Raw genomic sequence first — 19,346 nt, 5'->3', positions numbered from 1 at the left:
TGTTGAATCACCCAAACTAATTTTAAATTCGTCCTGTTTGCAGATGAAAAGGAAGCTACATCACCATGACTGGAAATAGTTTGCGATATAACTCGTAACTTGCCCACACCAAATGTCCCACATTCACATGTGTCGTAGTTAGGCAGGGAGATTCAATGCATCTGCTCTTTTGTATGTGCTCGGTGTGATATGTTTTATGCACGGGACAGCGTAAGGTCTCTTGCTGACTTGATTCAAGGCGTATATAGATTAAAAGCAGCTGCGCTAAGCTGCACCCTACCTTGGCCCAACACATCACTGAGCTGACATTGACGAATTTTACTTATACGTTATGAAATGAATGCAACGATGGTTATTGATTTCTGATAGAACTGCTTTCATTCTGGTCAACAAGAGGGGTCCTCACTCATTAAACATTTTTGGCCATCATTGTGCCTCATTTTGGTGGATCGATTGCCACTTTTGTGTGAGAATTTGCCCTATTTCAACATTTGTATCCTATGAATGGCTGATTCCTCTCCGGACGGTGGTCATGCTGGCCCCTCCTGTATGTACGTATGTTGAACTTCTTTTGCACCGTACGTACTCAACCGTGCCAATCAGAGGTGTGAAAATGGCTCACCACTAAAAGGGCTGAAAGGCAAAGGCGTTCGGGTAATGCTAGCGCAGGGTTAAGGTGAGGTTACAACAATGTAATGCTCTCGCTGCACTTATACACCCAGAAAGCTAGGTTTCCATCCCTGCCATGTATAGCTTTGTAAGTGGTATCTGAACATGTGCTGGGCTCCCCCGATGCTGGGCAAGCATTGCAATGAGTACTTAGCAGAGAAATGTCACCACTTGCTCCTCCCGAGCGAATTATTGGCAGCCCGGTCTAATGGAGGATGGCTCCATAGCCATTCCTTTCCGAAAATTGTTGAAAACATTACCTCGATCAGAGTTGGAGAAATGTATTTCCTAGAAATGCTCTCCCCGAATAAATTCTGGAGAAGCCTAAAAATAAAATTTTCATGAATTTGGACCAAGATCTTAGGAACATAAAAGTGTGCACGCAGAGAGAGTAGAAAACACTTGAAATACATTTACACAATTTAATAGTATAGAGCACTGAGATCAGTTTGTGCCAGCGGACCCCACATGAGTGGGACAAACACGTGGAAGAAGAACAGATCAGTTGATGTGCCCGAGTGAGATGGATTTCAGCACTGCAGGACCATAAACATATTGGAGACCTGCATCCAACAGTGGATAGACAATGAAGATATTGATGCCTGTTACAAATATAATTGATTGTCTCTTGATCACCAAAGATCAACATTTTTATTATATTTAGTAGTCAATTCAATACAATCCGGTATCTCTTTTGCATTGTATAGCTAATATAAACACAGAAAGAGTGATTCCTTGAAAACATCATTGCCACAATATTATTTAAAGTGCACAATGCATTGGGAAAGTATGCATGGGTATTAGTATCAATGCATGTTTACGAATGTATCTGAATGGTTATATTTTACAATTTTTCATCAATTTGTGAACACATTTTCCTTGTATTTTTTTGAAAAGTAGATTTTTCCCCATGACTGGGCTTTCACTGGTTATGAATAAAATATAACTATAAGGATCGCTTGATAATTAATGGACAACAAAACAAAAAACATAAAACACATGTCCTTCATACTCTTTGGGTTTTTTTCGGTAAAGTCACGGAAGCTTGTGTTGCCTCCGAAACGTGACTTTACCGAAATAACAAGAAAAAATCAAATAGTATGGATCCTTGCAGTCACGAAAACTTCAAATCTAGAAATTGTCCTTCGCTCTCATAAGTCGGCCACCCACTTGTCTTCTTGGACCCACATGTGTAATGCTTGTGTGTTTTCTCTGCTTGTGTTTTCTCTGTTTGGTGTCTACAGTGGTGGTATGCCCCAGTGTCAGTGCCTTTTCGTTGGACCATGGAAGCTGGCGAGTTGTCAATGGTTCACACAGTGAGTTTGGGGCTCAGATTACATTTCAATGTGAACCGGGATACTTCCTGAGGGGTCCCTCTGTTATCCGCTGCCAGGCCAATGGCACATGGAGCTGGGATGAGGAGCGACCAAATTGTGAAAGTGAGTATGGCAAAAATAAAATCAGTGCTTTTGGGTTGGATTCAAGACTAACTCATTAATTTGTGACTGCAAATGTTTTAGCGTTCAGCATAATAGAAAGGCAGCTGTATTCTATTATCGTAAAACGACAACTCTTATTAGGTTTTTGCCCTCTGTCTTCACGTTAATAAAAAAAATACATGGGTTACAATTAAATGTGCAGGAGAATAAGGCCAGCTGGCTTAATGGAATAAGGTTTTTTTATTATTCTGAAAGTGTATTTCAGTCAATATTAATTAAAGTATCGTATAGGGTGAATCATTATCTTAATTTTTTTCAGCTGATGGACAAGGCATCAAAAATGGGAATGTGCCCTCAGTTTCAGCTAAATCAATTCCAAAAAAAAACTAAGCAATATTAATAAAGGTGATGAATGTACATTTTAATAAAAAATATAATATGCTTGTAAATTAAAATGAAGACATTTATTTTTGTTACTCAAATGCAGCGAACAGAATGTAACGGTGACTTACAAAGGCACTGTTTGGCGAACAGGGGAGGTAAAAGACTCCGTTTAACTCCACGATGAATTCATACAATAACTCTGTGTGGTATAAAACAATGAGGAAAGTAAAGTTAATTAATTTAACTTGCAGGCCTTTGTTCAATCCACTGCTGGATGAAGGCCTTATCACGCCGTGTCAGTCATGGGTTTGTTTGATCATATGTGACCGCACTGGTCAGTGCGAGTTAGTCAAGGAGAATATACCAGCAATGGTTTAAATTTCACTCAACACTAATATTAGTGGTGACCTGGAGTCGAACTCTGATGGTTGGGTTTGCAGCGCAGTGTGCAATCCATTGTTCTACCTCCCAGCCTCATAGGTTATTATCAAAGGGTAACACATAATCTTTATGCTTTGCATTATTTTAATGTTTTGCATAAAGTTAATCAAAGATCAAAGATCCCCCCGTATAGCCTTAACAGACTGTAGGGGCAAGTGCTGTTAGCGAGCACCTATGAAGGCCAGAACAGTACACGAGGGGGTGGGTGGCCAGCACCACGCCCGACCGCCTTTGTCTCCCCAGTGGCGATGTTTACACACCACACCAGGTACTCATTTCAGGCTGAGTCGACCTAGGGGAGGCCCAGGACCGGTTCAGATAATCGTCACTGGTGTTGGCCGTGAGCGGGAATCGAACCCGGGTCGCTAGGTTCATAGCGCAGCGCGCTAACCGCTACACTATCGCTCCCCCCAAAGTTAATAGACATATATAGACAAAAGGATGATGTATATAAAATCCATACACTCAATCATTACGATTATTAAGCCAACTAATGTTTTAGGATGTCTGTGTGTGTGTGTGCATGTGTGTGCGGTAAGAGTCTGTTGTCAATAAAGCATTTTCATTAAAAGCATTATAATTAATTGGTAATGTTTAATATTTATGGAATGTGTAGAGTGTGTAACTGTATGTAAATTATATAAGATATAAAAGTAGCTTGAGACGACTGTGTGGTCATTTGCAAAAATAGGATTTTAGCCCCATTTTGACAATACTTCATTTTTATGGTCAGATTTTTTTAAAAACTTGGCCAATAAAAACACTACGTGCAATTATTGAAGAAAAGCCAATATTAAAAGTGTATTTTTTTTATTGATTTGCTGCAAAATTGCTCTGTTCTAGTGTTTAAAATTGAAATGCTAAACTGCATGTTTAAACACATTTGTTGTGTTTCTTCCCCGCAGTAATGTCCTGCGGAGAGCTGCCCATTCCAGCTAATGGGAATAAAATCGGCACGCAGACCACATTTGGTGCCACAGCGATATTCCGCTGTGAGATGGGGTTCCTGTTGGTGGGCTCGGTGGTGCGAGAATGTCTATCCAGCGGCCTCTGGAGTGGCAATGAAACACGCTGCATTGGTAACATACTTGTACTTGTTTTACATTTACAAAAACACACGCACGCGAATAGGTCTGCTCACACACGTGCACAAACGCACGTTTATACAAGCACTTGCACTAACACATGAACACAAAAAAAGCTATTGTTGCTATCAAGCTGTTAATTCCCACCGTTGGGTAAATGCCACCCCCATTTTCGTCCGTTGTTTTTATTTTCTGTTTAGTTCCTTCCCAATGGAGGCCTCCGAACCTTTTGCGATCAAGTCACTATCATTTCTTTAATATCTTCCTCTGCTTATTTCGCCTTCTCTTGGCATCCACTTCAGAGAAAATTTGGCCTCATGTCAGTTTATCATCGTGCCTTGGAAACCAAACAAATCCATCCATTTATTAATCTGTGGAAAGATGATGAAATCTCAATTGATCACTTTTATTTAAAATGAAAATGAATGTTGTATTATTAGTACTAATATTATTCTAAATGTATTTGCAATTACATACACTTTCATGTGTAGATGCAATTGTTTAAAGTACTGTACCAGTATATTGCTTCTTGCCCTTGCACACCGACTTTTAATTTAAGCTGGTGTACAATTGCGAATATGAACGAATGTGAACTGCTGCCTTTCCTCCCCTGAGCGCTTATGTGTTCTTTGATTGGAAGCAGTTATTTGATGGGGAGCGGTAGCATGCTGCGCTTCAATCCGGCGACCTGAATTTGATTTCCGCTCATGGCCAACACCAGTGACAATTATCTGAACCGGACATGGGCCTCCCCTGGGTCGACTTAGTCTAAAATGAGTACATGGTGTGGTGTGTAAATATCACCACTGGAGAGACAAAGGTGGCCGGGAGTGGTGTTAGCCCCCCACCCCATGTGCCGTGCCGGCCTTCATAGGTACTCGCTAACAGCACTTGCCCCAACAGCCTGCTCAGGCTATAGAGGGGATCTTTGTATTTGTGTTCTTTTATGAACCCCACAAGGCTTATTCCATGCCTCGAAGTGTCTTTATTATTATTTAAGTGTAAGTGGTCCTGCCCCTTACCTTCCAATTTGTACCTGCTTACAATACAGTGTGCGCATGTGAATCTACGTATTATAGAGGTGCTCGCTAACTGCACTTGCCCCAACAGTCTGTTAAGGCTATGCAGGGGATTTTTGTCTTAGTTTTTTTTTATTGAACACTGCTTGTACCAACGTTTTTACCTACCCATAGAAATGCATCACATGTGAAAAATAATGCCTTTTACCGGTAAAATAGTTTATTTACGCACCCAGATTAATATTGTTACAATCTTATTTAAATATCAACCCTGTCTTAACCCATACCGTGGCCACCATTATTAGGGTTTGGTAAATCGGCATATATAGGTTCCTCCTCCCCACCCACATCATTCCCTCCATGTAACTATTAACACTGTTACTTATCTTGGGACTAAAAGTGTTAAATATCGCCTTTAAATATACTAAAATCACCTGTCCTGCAATTAAAAAAAGTAAACAACACAATACAATTGTACTGTTAAAAGAATGCTGCTTTATAAGACCAGGCTATAGATGTTATTTGTAATTTGGGGAGTGATAGAGACCAAGTGTAATCATGCTGCAGCTACTCTTCACTTACCTCTATTAGCCACATCTGGTGTGGGAATTTAGATAAGCCCACAGCAATTTATTGTTCTCAATAAATGAAAACTAGAACCAGCCTGAGGCAGCAAGACCAATAGGTCTTATCACTTGGCAATGACGCAGGGTAATTTCACTAACAAATTGTCCACTATATATTATGATAACTCCAGCCCATTGATTTTATCCTTTCTCTCCCTGCTGATTCTTTCTTAATCTTGAAGAGCGACATCCCGCAACGTCAACATACAATCTTAAACGATACAGGCATGTAGATGTCAACGGCTGTGTGCTGTACCGCTCTCCAGTGTTGTTTTCAGTTTGTGCAGCGTGTTGTCCAACACTTCACGCCGTGTTCTGGGAGCTTTTTCTGGAACATTGAATTCAGTTCCAGAAGAAGCTTCCCAGCACGTCACGCGAAATGTTAAACATCACGCTGAACAACACGCGGCACAACCGGAGAACACGATGAAGAGTTCATCTTAAACGTGCCTAATAAGGGTACATCCAGTATTTTATTTTCAATCTTTCCCCCTTCGGTGAACCTTCCTGAATTCACAGTAGCAGCGTCGCGTGTGGGTCAAGGTCATGAGGGAGCAAAGTAGCCAGTGTATTGTACTTTCATTTCCGTGGCTTTAGCAGCCTGGGATGAAAATATCCATGTCAGTGTGTTGTGTGTGTCCCTGGTACAGCCATCCCTAAATTATTTTGTCTTTACCATTATTTACCCAATTGTAATGAGGCCCATGAACAAATTGCTTGCCAGCATCAGTTCTTGTAATGTTTAGGAGTTTTGGATGCAGAGGGATGTTTACGTATGTTTTCTTGTGTTTATAATGTATGGCAGTGTATGATTTACAGTGTGTGAATAAGACTTAGCTGCTAATTATAAATTATTAATTGCTTGTGTTCTTTCGTGGTTATTTAATTGCAAAACTAGAGACAACAATAAAGCAGAGGTAGTGAAGTATGATTTCCATCATGGCCTATTTACCCGTTTCTCAAGTATCTCACTTAAAAATGCGCATTTGTAAGTAGCAATAAAACATGCTATTTATTTCTCTGAAACTTGCATTTAAAGCTCTTGAAGGCACAGTCTTCGTGTAATATTATTTTAAATTGAGGAGAGCATTTGCATGCCACCTAATTGGCAGGAAGAAATAATGTCTGCAGCTTCACTTCAGTCCCTGTGGGGCAAGCAGAAGTCAGGACAGAGGCTTACGTGAAGCTGAGCTGACATGTAGAAGGTTAAAAGGTTGTTAGCATTGTAATACGTCATGAATAATTAACATCACATGTTTAATTATGTATCTATGCATGTAAAGTTCTGCAGTTGTAACTATAATTGTCTCAGAAGCACATTTACATAAAAACCGAGGGATATCCCATGAGTACCAGCCAATATAACAGGACATATGTTACAGCCTCCACATAATTTTAATGACTGGATTATTAATGCCATCAATTACAGATCCGCACAATTGAAAAGTAGGTCTCGTGGAAATGCACAAAATTATGCCCTAATGGAATAATTTTAATATATACAATTTTTTACGTGTCAACTGTATGTGCATATATGCAGTTGTTATAAGTGTAGTGGGTTTTACGGAGGCACACACTTGTACTTGGAGGCAACACGTTTATTACACGACCCCAACAGGGTAACTACATAAACGTACACTGGTTAACTAGACCACAACGGGGTAACTACATAACCGGATCAGTCAGTAACACACTGCCTGACCCACGATGCCGAGCGTAAAGACCGAAGACCGAGGACTAAGGATCGAAGAGACATAGCACCGACGGGTTCCAATCCAATAGACAGCCACGATTGCTCTCGGGACTTCCCTTTTATGCTCCCGAGCGCGGCCTCGGTCCGCCTTCGGCCACGCCCCCTTTTGGATCTTACCTGAAGGTTCTCGACCGTGCATCACGTTTCCCTCAAGCCCCCCTTTGGGCCCCCTTGCTACCCTATCCTGGTCACGTGGCCTCTCCGGTTCACCTAAATTGTCACGTCCTTACTTACCCTCTCTCGAACCATCACCAGAACCATGCCCACTAGGGCCCACTTCCATACCATATCTACTCTGGTGCCAGAGAGAGGATCAAGATGCACAGTTCCACTCTTGTGACAGTAGCTGGCACTAAACGACAGTGACTCCATTTAATAAACCCAACAACAACTGTCGACCGAACAATATATACAGTTACAGAAAACGACCTCTGAGAAAAAAAAACAACAACAACAAAGCTAGCAGCAACCGTCACCCAGACAAAATGTACATCAACCGAGGTGCACCAAAAAAAATATTTCCGCCGACACATGACCAACACAACCCCTAGACAATGTACATGACCTAACACCAGTAAACATGTCACAACCCACGAGCACGTGAAGGACCAAGTCCAACGGCAGCACAATCCGGCTTGTGTGTGCAATCTCCAACGGCGTAGGGATAAATAAGATGGTGGGGAAGGGTCATTTCAACGGGCAGACTTGAAGAAGGCCTAACGGGTGCGGCCCCTCCCAGGAAGAAGAACAACGGGAGGAAAAGTGGGTGACGGCTGCCCCAATCCACATCCAGTCGGTGCAACCGGCAACTCCAAGGGTGCCAGGCACTGGGATCCTGTGGGCGGAAAACCCGAAAACTCCTGAGGCACCGACCTCCGCGGACACATGCCCCAGCTCGTCGGACACATCAGCCACCCGGCCCTTGGGTAGTGGATATGTAGGGATCCCGCCCGGTGGGAAATAAAAAAACGGTTTCAGTCGCGACAGATGCACAACAAATGGTGGCGATTAGACTGGATATGCACACACCCATCGTCACAACATGGACGTCAGGGTCCCCTGCCACCGTGCAACATCCCATCAATCAGGTGGTGATAGGGCGAAGTCTGAACCTTCAGGTGCCCATCAAATCACACACCTCTTAAGTACAATTTGGGCGTCTTCCGACACCCCGGGTCAAAGAAGTCGTGCTTCAAGGTCGACATGTACCGGATCAAGGAAGTTGCGGTTCAAAGTCGACCCATATACTGGGTCAAGGAAGTCACACTTCAAGGTCGACCCAGTATGCTCCAAGGTGCAGTAACGAATTTTGTGGGAATCCCGTCCTGCTCGTGCACAAAATGGTGGCTGCGCGTGCGGACAGCATCTCAACGGTTTCCCCCATGTGCGGGTAAGAGCCACTAGCATGCAGCCCGTACAACTTTGCCCCACAGAACGGTGGGCACCACCAAGTCACGGCATTGCAATTTTCCGTCCCACACTTCAGCAACCCTCCCTTGAGGACCACTAGGGACATTCTCTGTCGCCCTTTACTACCCCTCGCCTTTCCAACGTGCATCTCCTTTTAATCTTCACACGCGTTGGCCATATCGGAGGGTCAGCCATTTCCCGATGCCACCATTGTGTGAGCTGCTCCCGTAAGCGAGGTACATGACGCCCGGTACTCAGTATACTTGCACACCGGCATGCTTTACCACCCCCCGCCTTTCCGGCACGGCGTCTCCTTTGAACCTTCACACGCGTCGGCTGTATCGGGGGGTTAGTCATTATACTGGTAGGAACAAAGTGGACCAGACACCAATAGATTATATCGTCCGTCCGTTTGTCTGTCCGTCCGTCCGTCCGTCCATCCGTGTATCAACATCGCCCCCTACTGCAAACACTTGGCATGACCCTACACAAACCTTTAGACTCAGTGACGCTATCCTGGCTAAACAAGTGTAACATACCCTTATAATTCCCTCAGATAGCTTTTAATTACAATGTTACATTCCCTGATGTTTTTAAATAGCAACATTTACATTTAAAGCTTTTACATAAATAATTAAAACATTTATGTTAACAATTAACTCACGGCGGCCTAAGGCCTACAGCTAGGCCTAAAGCCTAGACCTAGGCCTCAAGCTCTCCCTTCGTATAGTTCCCCCGTGTGTGTGAAAGGGAGTAAATGTTTAACAATGTTACATTCCCTGATGTTTTTTAATAGAAATATTTACATTTAAAGCTTTTACATAAATAATTAAAACATTTATATTAACAATTAACTCACGGCAGCCTAAGGCCTACAGCTAGGCCTAAAGCCTAGACCTAGGCCTCAAGCTATCCCTTCGTATAGTTCCCCCGCGTGTGTGAAAGGGAGTAAATGTTTAACAATGTTACATTCCCTGATGTTTTTTAATAGAAACATTTACATTTAAAGCTTTTACATTAAAAACAACTCCCTACCCCCCCCTGGTCGGCGGCTCTCCAGCCGAGCCAGGCCTGGGAATCTCTCCCCCGCTCGGGGTGTATTGGGCGGGGCTACAGCGGCAGGGGGCGGGGCTACGCGGGGCTGGGCGGGGACACCGAGATGGAGCGGGGCCACGGGTGGCCGGGGCGGGGTTACGCGGGTGGAGGGCGGGGCCACGGGGGCGGAGCGGGGCCACGGGGGACCGGGGCGGGGTCAAGCGGTGTGAGGCGGAGCTTAGCGTGATGGAGGGAGGGGCCGTTGGCGAAAAGGGGCGGAGTCTACATTCGAGAATACAGTACCGGGGGCGAGAAGGCGGGGCTAATAGTGATAGGGGCGTGGCCGACGGCGCTGCATATCGTGCAGATTTTTACTACTCACTGTGTCTGCTCCAAGCTGCACTCACGTAGGTACATACTTGTGCAATACTATTATTTTTTGCACAACGGTTACTACTACTTTATTGTTTCTTATGTTCCACTACGTCTACATTTCCATCCACTTATTGGCGCCCATTTTTTGCCATTTCATTTTATTATAGCCATTCAATTGTTCGGTCCTACCAGCCCACCCCACAGGGACCTGTTAAAATACCTTAGCGTTAGGTAGTTTCGCGGTAAAGGCGTTTTCCGCCGCCGCAAGGCATACGCTTCGGCGTCCTGGGGAAATTTTTAACTGTCACTCTCCCCAGGGCTCACATTGCAGCATTTAGCTGTACACAATCGAACGGAGAGGACACAACACAATTTGACAGCCAGATGACAGCCCAACGCACTCTCGATCTACCAAGATCTTAAGGGGCATTCTCGCACAAAAAAAAAATCTGTGCAACAACAGACAGGATACAGCCAGTGCCGTTGAAACAAGCACCGGACCTGTCGTTTGGATCTCCCAATAAATTGGCCCAACAACAGACAGGATACAACCAGTGATTTTGAACAACACTGAACCTGCCATTTGGATATCCCAATTAACAACAAAACACAGGATCTCATGGGACTCGGAGCACTCGAACTCGACGGAATTGCACCATATACAGTCCCAACTTAAATCGACGTTCCTCAGCAATGAACCATACACTGTTCCCACAATAATCGACGATCCCAACAATGCACCATATACAATTCACAAAAGAATTGACGATCCCAACAATGCACCAACAACAACAAAAACGATGTTAAAATGCGGACAACTGACACAGATGCCGCGGCCATCCGCCACCCAACGCAACCTGATCTTCACACTCCGCAACCTGGCGAGGAGTAAGAACAAACAAATCCGACCCGGCGCATGAAAATAATGCTTGATGTGTCTGCAAGGGCTGGGTGTGGGATGTGTCACGACTTGCCTGAGGACCCAGAGGAGCGGAGGACGTCAGGGTGGAAGACGACGGCATCGTGAAGAATCTTGCTTGAACAGCGCGGCATCCTCTTGAGACATGACCCTGCAGGCCGCACTCCAAGCAGACGATGGGGACGCTTCCGGGACGAATGGAGGTCCCCCTCCGCGGGACTCGGTTTTGGCGGGAAGTGCGAAATGGCAGCTTCACGCGCTCGCGCCGGGTTTCTTGGGTTTCCCGCATGCGGGAACAGCAGCGGTGGAGCCATCTCCCCTCGGCCCCGGCACACCGACCCACTGACCCGTTCGACCGGCTGCTCCAACTCGGCGGCCAGTGCTGCTGCCGTGGACAAAAATAAAGAAAATCGGCAGGGCGGTGTTGCGCATGCGGCACTCTCCGGCGGCAGCAGCGTGGAGATGTTGCTTTCCACCCGCTGTAGAGCCGCCATGCAGTGTGTAACTGAGCTGCAAACCCCCGGGGCTGTCTGGAGAATCTCCCCCTTGTTGTCCTCTTCCTTCGAAAGTCGTTTTCTTCTTGTTAACATTTTACTACCCTACATTTTAATTTAATCACTTCTGACGCCAGATGTAGTGGGTTCTACGGAGGCACACACTTGAACTTAGAGGCAACACGTTTATTACACGACCCCAACAGGGTAACTACGTAAACGTACACTGGTAAACTAGACCACAATGGGGTAACTACATAACCAGATCAGTCAGTAACACACTGCCTGACCAACGATGCCGAGCGTAAAGACCGAAGACCGAGGATTGAAGAGATGTAGCACCGACGGGTTCCATTCCAACAGACAGCCGCAAATGCTCTTGGGACTTCCCTTTTAGGCTCCCGAGCACAGCCTCGGTCCACCTTCAGCCACGCCCCCTTCTGGATTTTACCAGAAGGTTCTCGACTGAGCATCACGTGTCCCTCAAGGCTCCCTTTGGGCTCCCTTGCTACCCACATGCCCAATCCGGTTCACCCAGATTGTCACGTCCTTACTTGCTCTCTCTCTGTCCATCATCAGAACCATGCCCACTAGGGCCCGCTTCCATACCATATCTACTCTAGTGCCAGAGAGAGGCTCAAGATGCACAGTTCCACTCTTGTGATAGTAGCTGGCGCTAAACGCCATAGTGACACCATTTACATCACTACATAAGTGATAAAAAAAAATTCAAAAACACAAGTGCCTTGGCAGGTGAAAAAAGTATCTGTTATATATTTAAAGTAAATGTAACAAGTAAAAAGGTACAGCCCTGCAATCACTTGCTCACACCACTGCTGGTGAAAGGGCCTCCACTAGAGGGAGGATATTTGGCCTCATCTTCCACACTGGTCAGGCGTTTTGGAAGAGGTGGGAATATTGCACACTTTGTATGAATGTAAATTGAACCTGTTTCGCAAAGTACGTAGCCAACCGTGCTCATGTGACTTGCCAGTCGACTGTGGTGAACCTAGGGAGGAGGGATGTCGGGGCATTCATGGAACTTCCCCACCAAATGTTTCAACTGCAAGACTGCGAGATCGAGCTGGCAACCTCTAGATTACACAATAAAATCATCCTGTAAATAAATGAATACATTTTCTGTATATTGTTATGAAACATTTACATCGATGCACTTTTATTTACCTGATAATAACGGAAACACAATTGCATTCTCAAATGTATAAATCATCACGCCAACTCTGGTCATCCTCGCAGTGGCTTTTGGATAGCTGTCTAACAAAGACAGTCACTGCATCGCGCACTTTCAGCGGCGATCTGGAACGCTTTTCCTTCCGATATTAGGAAGCGACTGGAGCTATGCACTTTTAAATCTAGATTGAAAACTCATTTCTTTAGAACTTCTTTTTGTCTTCTTGGTTCTTTCAGTAAAGTCACGTAGAAGGGAAGTAATAAAATAATAAAAATAAAACATAATAAAACAATTCTCACGACGTTTCGGCTACAACGCAAGCAGCCGTCTTCAGGTGAAGAATGAGACACTGCCAAGCTAGGAGCTTATATATAAGCTGAGTTGGAGGTGGAAGAAGAAGAGAGCCTTAACAAAAGAATGTGCATATCAAGAGGAATTTAGCATATTCATGGGAAATGCGTAGGAGGTGGGCGGGGGGGTTTCAAAGTCATATTAGCCCATGCATTATGCAGGATCAGCAGCACCAAAGGGAGGGGGGGGGTAGCATTAACAAAGGGAGGGCATGTTAATAGTATGTAGAAGCAATGAAACATGTGAATGGGAAAACGGTGGCAGGAGATCCGCAGCGGAGCAAATAATGCATTCCCTGTGGAGAACACAAGATACACAGTTAATGCCAGTGAGTGGACTGCGGTCTGAAAGTCACCATAAACGTGAACAACAATCAGTTAAGATCCGAAGTGGTTTATTACGTCCTTCCAATGATTGCTGAGCCAGAATCCATCTTCTCGGTTGAAATTGTCTCTGTGTTTGTATATGTGGATCGCCTCATGAACGAATCTCTCATGGTAGCCAGATGGCTTGCAGAGAACCTCTGTCTTGGAGAAGTCAATGTCATGTGAACCCACTGAATTGTAACAGAAAGAACCAAGAAGATGAATCCCTGCAGTCACGAAAGCTTTAAATCGAAATTTAACTTCTTTTTGTGTTTAGTTTGTTGTCCTTTCCCCACACCTTCGATTAGCACCGTTGGCTACGGTTCAAAAGAAGTTCTACAATGCATACAGCATGAGCCAAATTTACATGAATTTCGTGTGCATATGGTGCATTGCTGATGTCTTCAAAACCGTAATCTCGTGCGTGTTGTTTCGTGCTGCAGCGGGACACTGTGGACCGCCAGAGGCACTGGTGAATGGAGAGGTGGTAGGCGTGGAGTTTGGTTACAGGGATACCGTTGTCTACCAGTGCAACCCTGGCTTCCGACTAATTGGCTCTTCTGTCCGCGTATGCCAAAAGGACCATAAGTGGTCCGGTCAAGTTCCCAACTGTGTCCGTAAGTGCAGCGCTCTCCTGTGCACATTTGGGGTAAAAAAAAAACACTCACTACAGGAAATCTATTTTCATCAAATGTATCTGACATTTTAAGGCATCTTAACACTGCGCATTCCATTGATTGATTTTTAGATTTTCATTAAATTCAATCTGGAATATTCAGCAGATATATTGAACTTCCTGCTGTGTGCTTTTCGTGAAAAACATCTATATCTTAGTTAATAACAATGGGACAAAAGGTGGTGATTCCTTTTTTGTTTTGTTAATATAATCATGCTTGTTAACATGCATATAATTTTGGCATTTTTTACACACAATTTGATAAACTATTACTTTAAATCTTTCCAGGCGAAATTGTACTTTCATGAAAGTAATGTTTTTATCTTGCAGAATGTTTACTGAGCAAAGTAAAATGAGCACAAGTAATGTGGTACAATAACAATCATACGGATTGCAATTTATTTAGTGCTGTAACATGGCAAGCCATTCCAAGGGTGCTGTATAATTACCTTTGACATTATGATATTTTTAAATCTTGGTATTGTTTTTATTTGTATATCTCATGTCAAGTTCGCTTTTATTTTGTTTAACCAGGTGTGAACTCAAGAGACCAGGGTAGTCTAATTTGCAAGAGAGATCAAGGGCATCGGTCTGCCAGTTGCGGGTGATGATTGCTATGTATAGTCCCAAATGAGTAACTTGCGGTGTCATTTTTTTACTTGGAAAATTTGGACCCTGACGCTAGCACACAGTGGCCTACTGTTGCGAACGACATCAATGGATCTTTAACGTCCACTGCGAAGCAGACGGCGCATAGTAGTATTATGGTTATTACACCCACAGTAATAACCAGGGCGGCCGCTGGATTTGAATCGTGCACCTCTGCAACAAGCGACAAATGCATTACCGCTGGGCCGCATCACTTCCCGTTTGGTCAAGAGGGGTGTTTTATCAGTCCGTGTTGAAATAGTAATATGTTTGATATATGTCCAAGGTTCGATGTAATACTTGTTTTTTTCTCTTCTCAATCCAAGCTCTCAGCTGTGGCCATCCAGGCAATCCAGTACACGGTGTTACGCAAGGCAATTGGTACAGCTACTCGGATGTGGTCAATTTTACGTGCAATACTGGGTACACGAGTGAAGGCTCAATGCATGCCCAATGTCAGGCCAATGGACAATGGAGCTCTTCTATTCCAGTGTGCAGAGGTATGACCGACCATGTCATTTAGCTTCATCATATTTAACCTGTAATGTTATTCATTTCCCTGCCCCCCACCCCCACCCTCAAAAACATTAAGAGAGTAAAGTTGGAGTTCCAAGTCTTGATGGGAAAGTATGTAAATAGCATTCGTCATGTGTTGTGTTTACATATTCTTATTTTGTGATAATCATTGTCATTTAATATTCATATTGCACCTCCCACGTAGTACATCTGAAGGTACCAGAGCAAAATGGTATTTGAAATAATTACTCAAGAAGGAAGCAATTTCAGACTAATTGTCGTGTTCAAAAGAAATACAACAGACAATAGACACAGCAAATGAGTGAACAAATTGAAAATATCGTTAGTACATATTGTAAATGATGAGAACACATCATGGCAGGCCAAAAAGGGCAACATTTGACGAGATTGCATGTAATTATGTGTAAATATTAGGGTCAATTGTAAAGAAACACTTAGCAACGTGTGGCTACACGATCTCACCGTGGAGAAAACTTTATTGGCCAGTGACAGTTACAAATTCCCCACTCCTACCCCACTTAACCTTGACGCAGCATAGGGCGGGAATATACCAGAAGTGTAGTGTCGTTTAAATTATTTCACACACTGTAATGAAAACCCATGAAATATATCACCAGAAAACATCAACATGTAATGGCTACTGCTGCTTGATGCTGCCTAACGCTGTCCAATACTGCCCACTTCTTTCCAAAAAGGCTGAACATTGTTGCTCACTGCTGCCCAATGCCTCCCGCTACTGCTCCACTGCTGCCCAATGCTGACTGCTGCTGCTCACAGCTTTCCACTGCCACAATTTAAAAAATCTGCTCTCCTCTTCTGCTCAATGGTGCCCTCTACTGCTTTGTGTTTTTTGTTCCTCCAAACTGCTGCCCAATGCTTCCTGATTTTCATTGCTGCTCAACACTGTCCATTGCTGCCCCATGTTGCCCACTTCACTCGTGCCCAATTCTTCCGACTAACAAACTTGTAATACACTTTCCTCACGGCTGGCCAAAGCACCCTCCTGACCACTGCTGCACCCTGTTGTCTGCTGTCCACTACTACCTAATGCTACAGGCATCAGTTAAATGTATTACTCCTTGCGTGGAACATTACCATGGTAAAGCTGAGAGCTCGCCCTAAATCCCCGTCCTACCCACCTCCACTCTAGATCATCCTTTCGCCAATAGCAGTGCTGGTAATGCGTTTAAAGAATTCCTTACACCTTCATGGAAACTCCAACCGAGAAAATGTACGAGAAGGCATCAGGGTCTACCTACAGGGAACTTTTAAGTGATCAAGGTGCTTCCGTTTGTTTACAATGTGACGAGAAATTTAAAAATCTGAACAATATAAGCAATACACAACAAGCAATGGTGATGTCTTGTATTGTTTTAGAGTTATTATTACTCAAAGTTGACCAAATTGCACTACTATTCAGAGAAGAATCAGAATGTGTATTTATCCTGAAGAGGGTAGTGGCTCTGCTTTATTCAATCAGCGTCAGCAACTGCTTCGATAGCAAGTACATGTTGTTAGAGAAACACACTTAAAAGTCACAATGATCCTTCTTTATCAGCCCAATGGAGGCTGTACTTTTGCGGCATTCCATTTGAATAATTTGTGCAGTCCGTTTGTAACCACATGACTGCACAGTAATTTTATCATATTTCATTCGGAGCCTTTGTAGATGTTTTGGCATGCGACGTATAAGTTTGTAGCCTACGTGGTCACCGTGGAAGTAGCATTACATTTAAAAATATATATGTATTGTATTCAGCACTGACTGGTCTACATCATAGTGGTTGAGTGATATATGGAATTCTCTGTATGTCATTGCTTGATATCAGAAATTCAATTATGGGCGTTAACATTACAGCGCTTGCTATTATTATTTAAATTGATGCCATAGATTTAATTGCTAATATCATATTTTAACGGAAATGTAAATTTTGATTGCTTTAACGGTGATTCATCCTTACTTTTAACGTGATCGAGTCTGGTGATATTAATAAGAATACTAACACTCGTGAATTGTACTGACGGTCGCTGGACGCCCATGATATTGAACCGAACATCTTATTGGGCTTCTCGTTCTCAAAATAAATAAATCTAAACTTAAATTGCATTTTCGAGCCTTCATTTATTAGCCGTTCAGCAATAGTTTAACCTATTTTTCTGTTTATTGTTAACAGTTGTCAACTGCACAGACCCTGGAATCCCTCCCAATGCCATTCGAAAAGTGAGCAAAGGAAATGAGAACTTTATGTTTGGAGCGATGGTGTTTTACGAATGCAATCCTGGATATTATATCTTTGGTTCATCTGTGATGACTTGTCAAGAAAAGGGTACCTGGGACCATCATCCATCTCAGTGTGTGGGTGAGAAATGTTTCCTTTTAATCGGGATATTCACATTAAAACAAATAAAATGAGAATGTAATGCATCACTTACATTATCGGACGTCATGCCAGTCAACGGGGGTGAGATGTTAACTACCTTGCCTAGTATACAGGAGGTCGTGGGTTCAATTCTGCACCGCGATGTCTGCATATTTGGAGTTTGCATGTTTTCCCCGTGGTTGTGTGAAATTTTCTTCGGGTCCTCCGTTTTTCTCCTCATTTAGAAAAATGCATTTAGAGTATTTGGGTGCTATACATTTCCACATGATAAGCCACTCCATTGACCTTTCAATTGTGACCAGGTCGCTTCTGAAAATGAGCTATAGAGCTCAGTGGGCCTTACCTGGTAAAATAAAATAGTAAAATTTTAAAATAATATAATAAAATAAAATAACATAATAATGTTTTATTTGTATTATTTTATGATTTCCCTTCTACGTGACTTTACCGAAAGAACCAAGAAGATGAATCCCTGCAGTCACGAAAGCTTTAAATTGAAATAGTTAAATTTTGTTGAAGTTTATTTTCATTATCTTCTAGGCCATCAGTTCTATGCCAAATACATGCAGTCTATTTTTAATTCAATGTTAACTTTCAGCACAAATAATTTCATCAATGTACTTTACATATTTACCTGTACACGTTTATACTACGGTAATATAAATGCAATGCATAGTTATTCAGAAATCAACTGAAATGAATGTTTTCAACTGTGTCATGCAGATGATAAACTGAGAACATAACCCTGAAATAGCTTACACCCAAATGTATACACTATTGTTAGTAATAATGAAATTACTATTTCATAAGAACTGTGCCTTCTGTTATGAGCAGAGAACTCGAGTAATTCATTTTTGTAGGGTTTGCAGCTGTGCTATATAGCTCTCTGGTGTGTGTTTGGGTTGCACCACATATTGTTCAATATGATGTCCAACGTTTTGCTCAATGTGCTGGAGGCTCCTTTATTTCCCGAATAAGCTTTCGGCACACAGAGAAAAAATTCAGACGTCATGCCAGACAATGTGCGGCACAACCCTAAAATGCACGAGTGACCTATCGGATGTTTTCATTTTAACTGAACACCCGTACCCTCACAGTGGTGAGCTGTGGCCACCCGGGAGTGGCCCCCAATTCCCTTCTGTCTGGGGAGAGGTTCACATTCGGGGCGACCGTCACCTACAGCTGCACGGGGAGCCGCCTTCTCATCGGCAACGCCACTCGCTCCTGCCAGGCCGATGGGCGCTGGACTGGCTCCCAACCGCACTGTGCAGGTGAGGCACACGGCATAGGTGACTGCTTGCTCATGACATTGCCGGCGGAAATGGCCCCCCATTACACAGCCCCTCTCGAAGGTATGGTGGGCCTGCTCTTCCATGCTGGCCAGGCATCTTTGAAGAGGTGGAAGTATTACACAATTTGCCTACCGCATGTGACTGCAAATTGACTTACTGTGGTGTATCTATTCGTACTGCTCCGTTGAGAGAGGATATAGAATTACATATCCAGTGCGGTAAACATTACACCATGGCAGCATCCCACATGGCACA

The 19,346-nt window shown here is 43.6% G+C and overlaps 1 protein-coding gene across 2 annotated transcripts in view; it reads left to right on the top strand.

The window, feature by feature from the left end:
* Positions 1–19,346, top strand: part of CSMD3 (CUB and Sushi multiple domains 3) — a 446,157-nt gene that overhangs the window by 381,562 nt on the left and 45,249 nt on the right. For both annotated transcript variants that reach the window (XM_078593568.1, XM_078593567.1), the window contains 6 exons: positions 1,914–2,108; positions 3,839–4,012; positions 14,001–14,174; positions 15,208–15,381; positions 17,593–17,778; positions 18,897–19,070. In XM_078593568.1, coding sequence (XP_078449694.1) covers positions 1,914–2,108; positions 3,839–4,012; positions 14,001–14,174; positions 15,208–15,381; positions 17,593–17,778; positions 18,897–19,070 — 1,077 coding nt within the window. The remainder of the gene's footprint in view (positions 1–1,913; positions 2,109–3,838; positions 4,013–14,000; positions 14,175–15,207; positions 15,382–17,592; positions 17,779–18,896; positions 19,071–19,346) is intronic.

The sequence above is a fragment of the Lampetra planeri genome, chromosome 4 (assembly GCF_965212315.1).
Source record: "Lampetra planeri chromosome 4, kcLamPlan1.2.h2, whole genome shotgun sequence".
NCBI lineage: Eukaryota > Metazoa > Chordata > Hyperoartia > Petromyzontiformes > Petromyzontidae > Lampetra > Lampetra planeri.
This window is presented reverse-complemented; position numbering and strand designations above follow the sequence as displayed.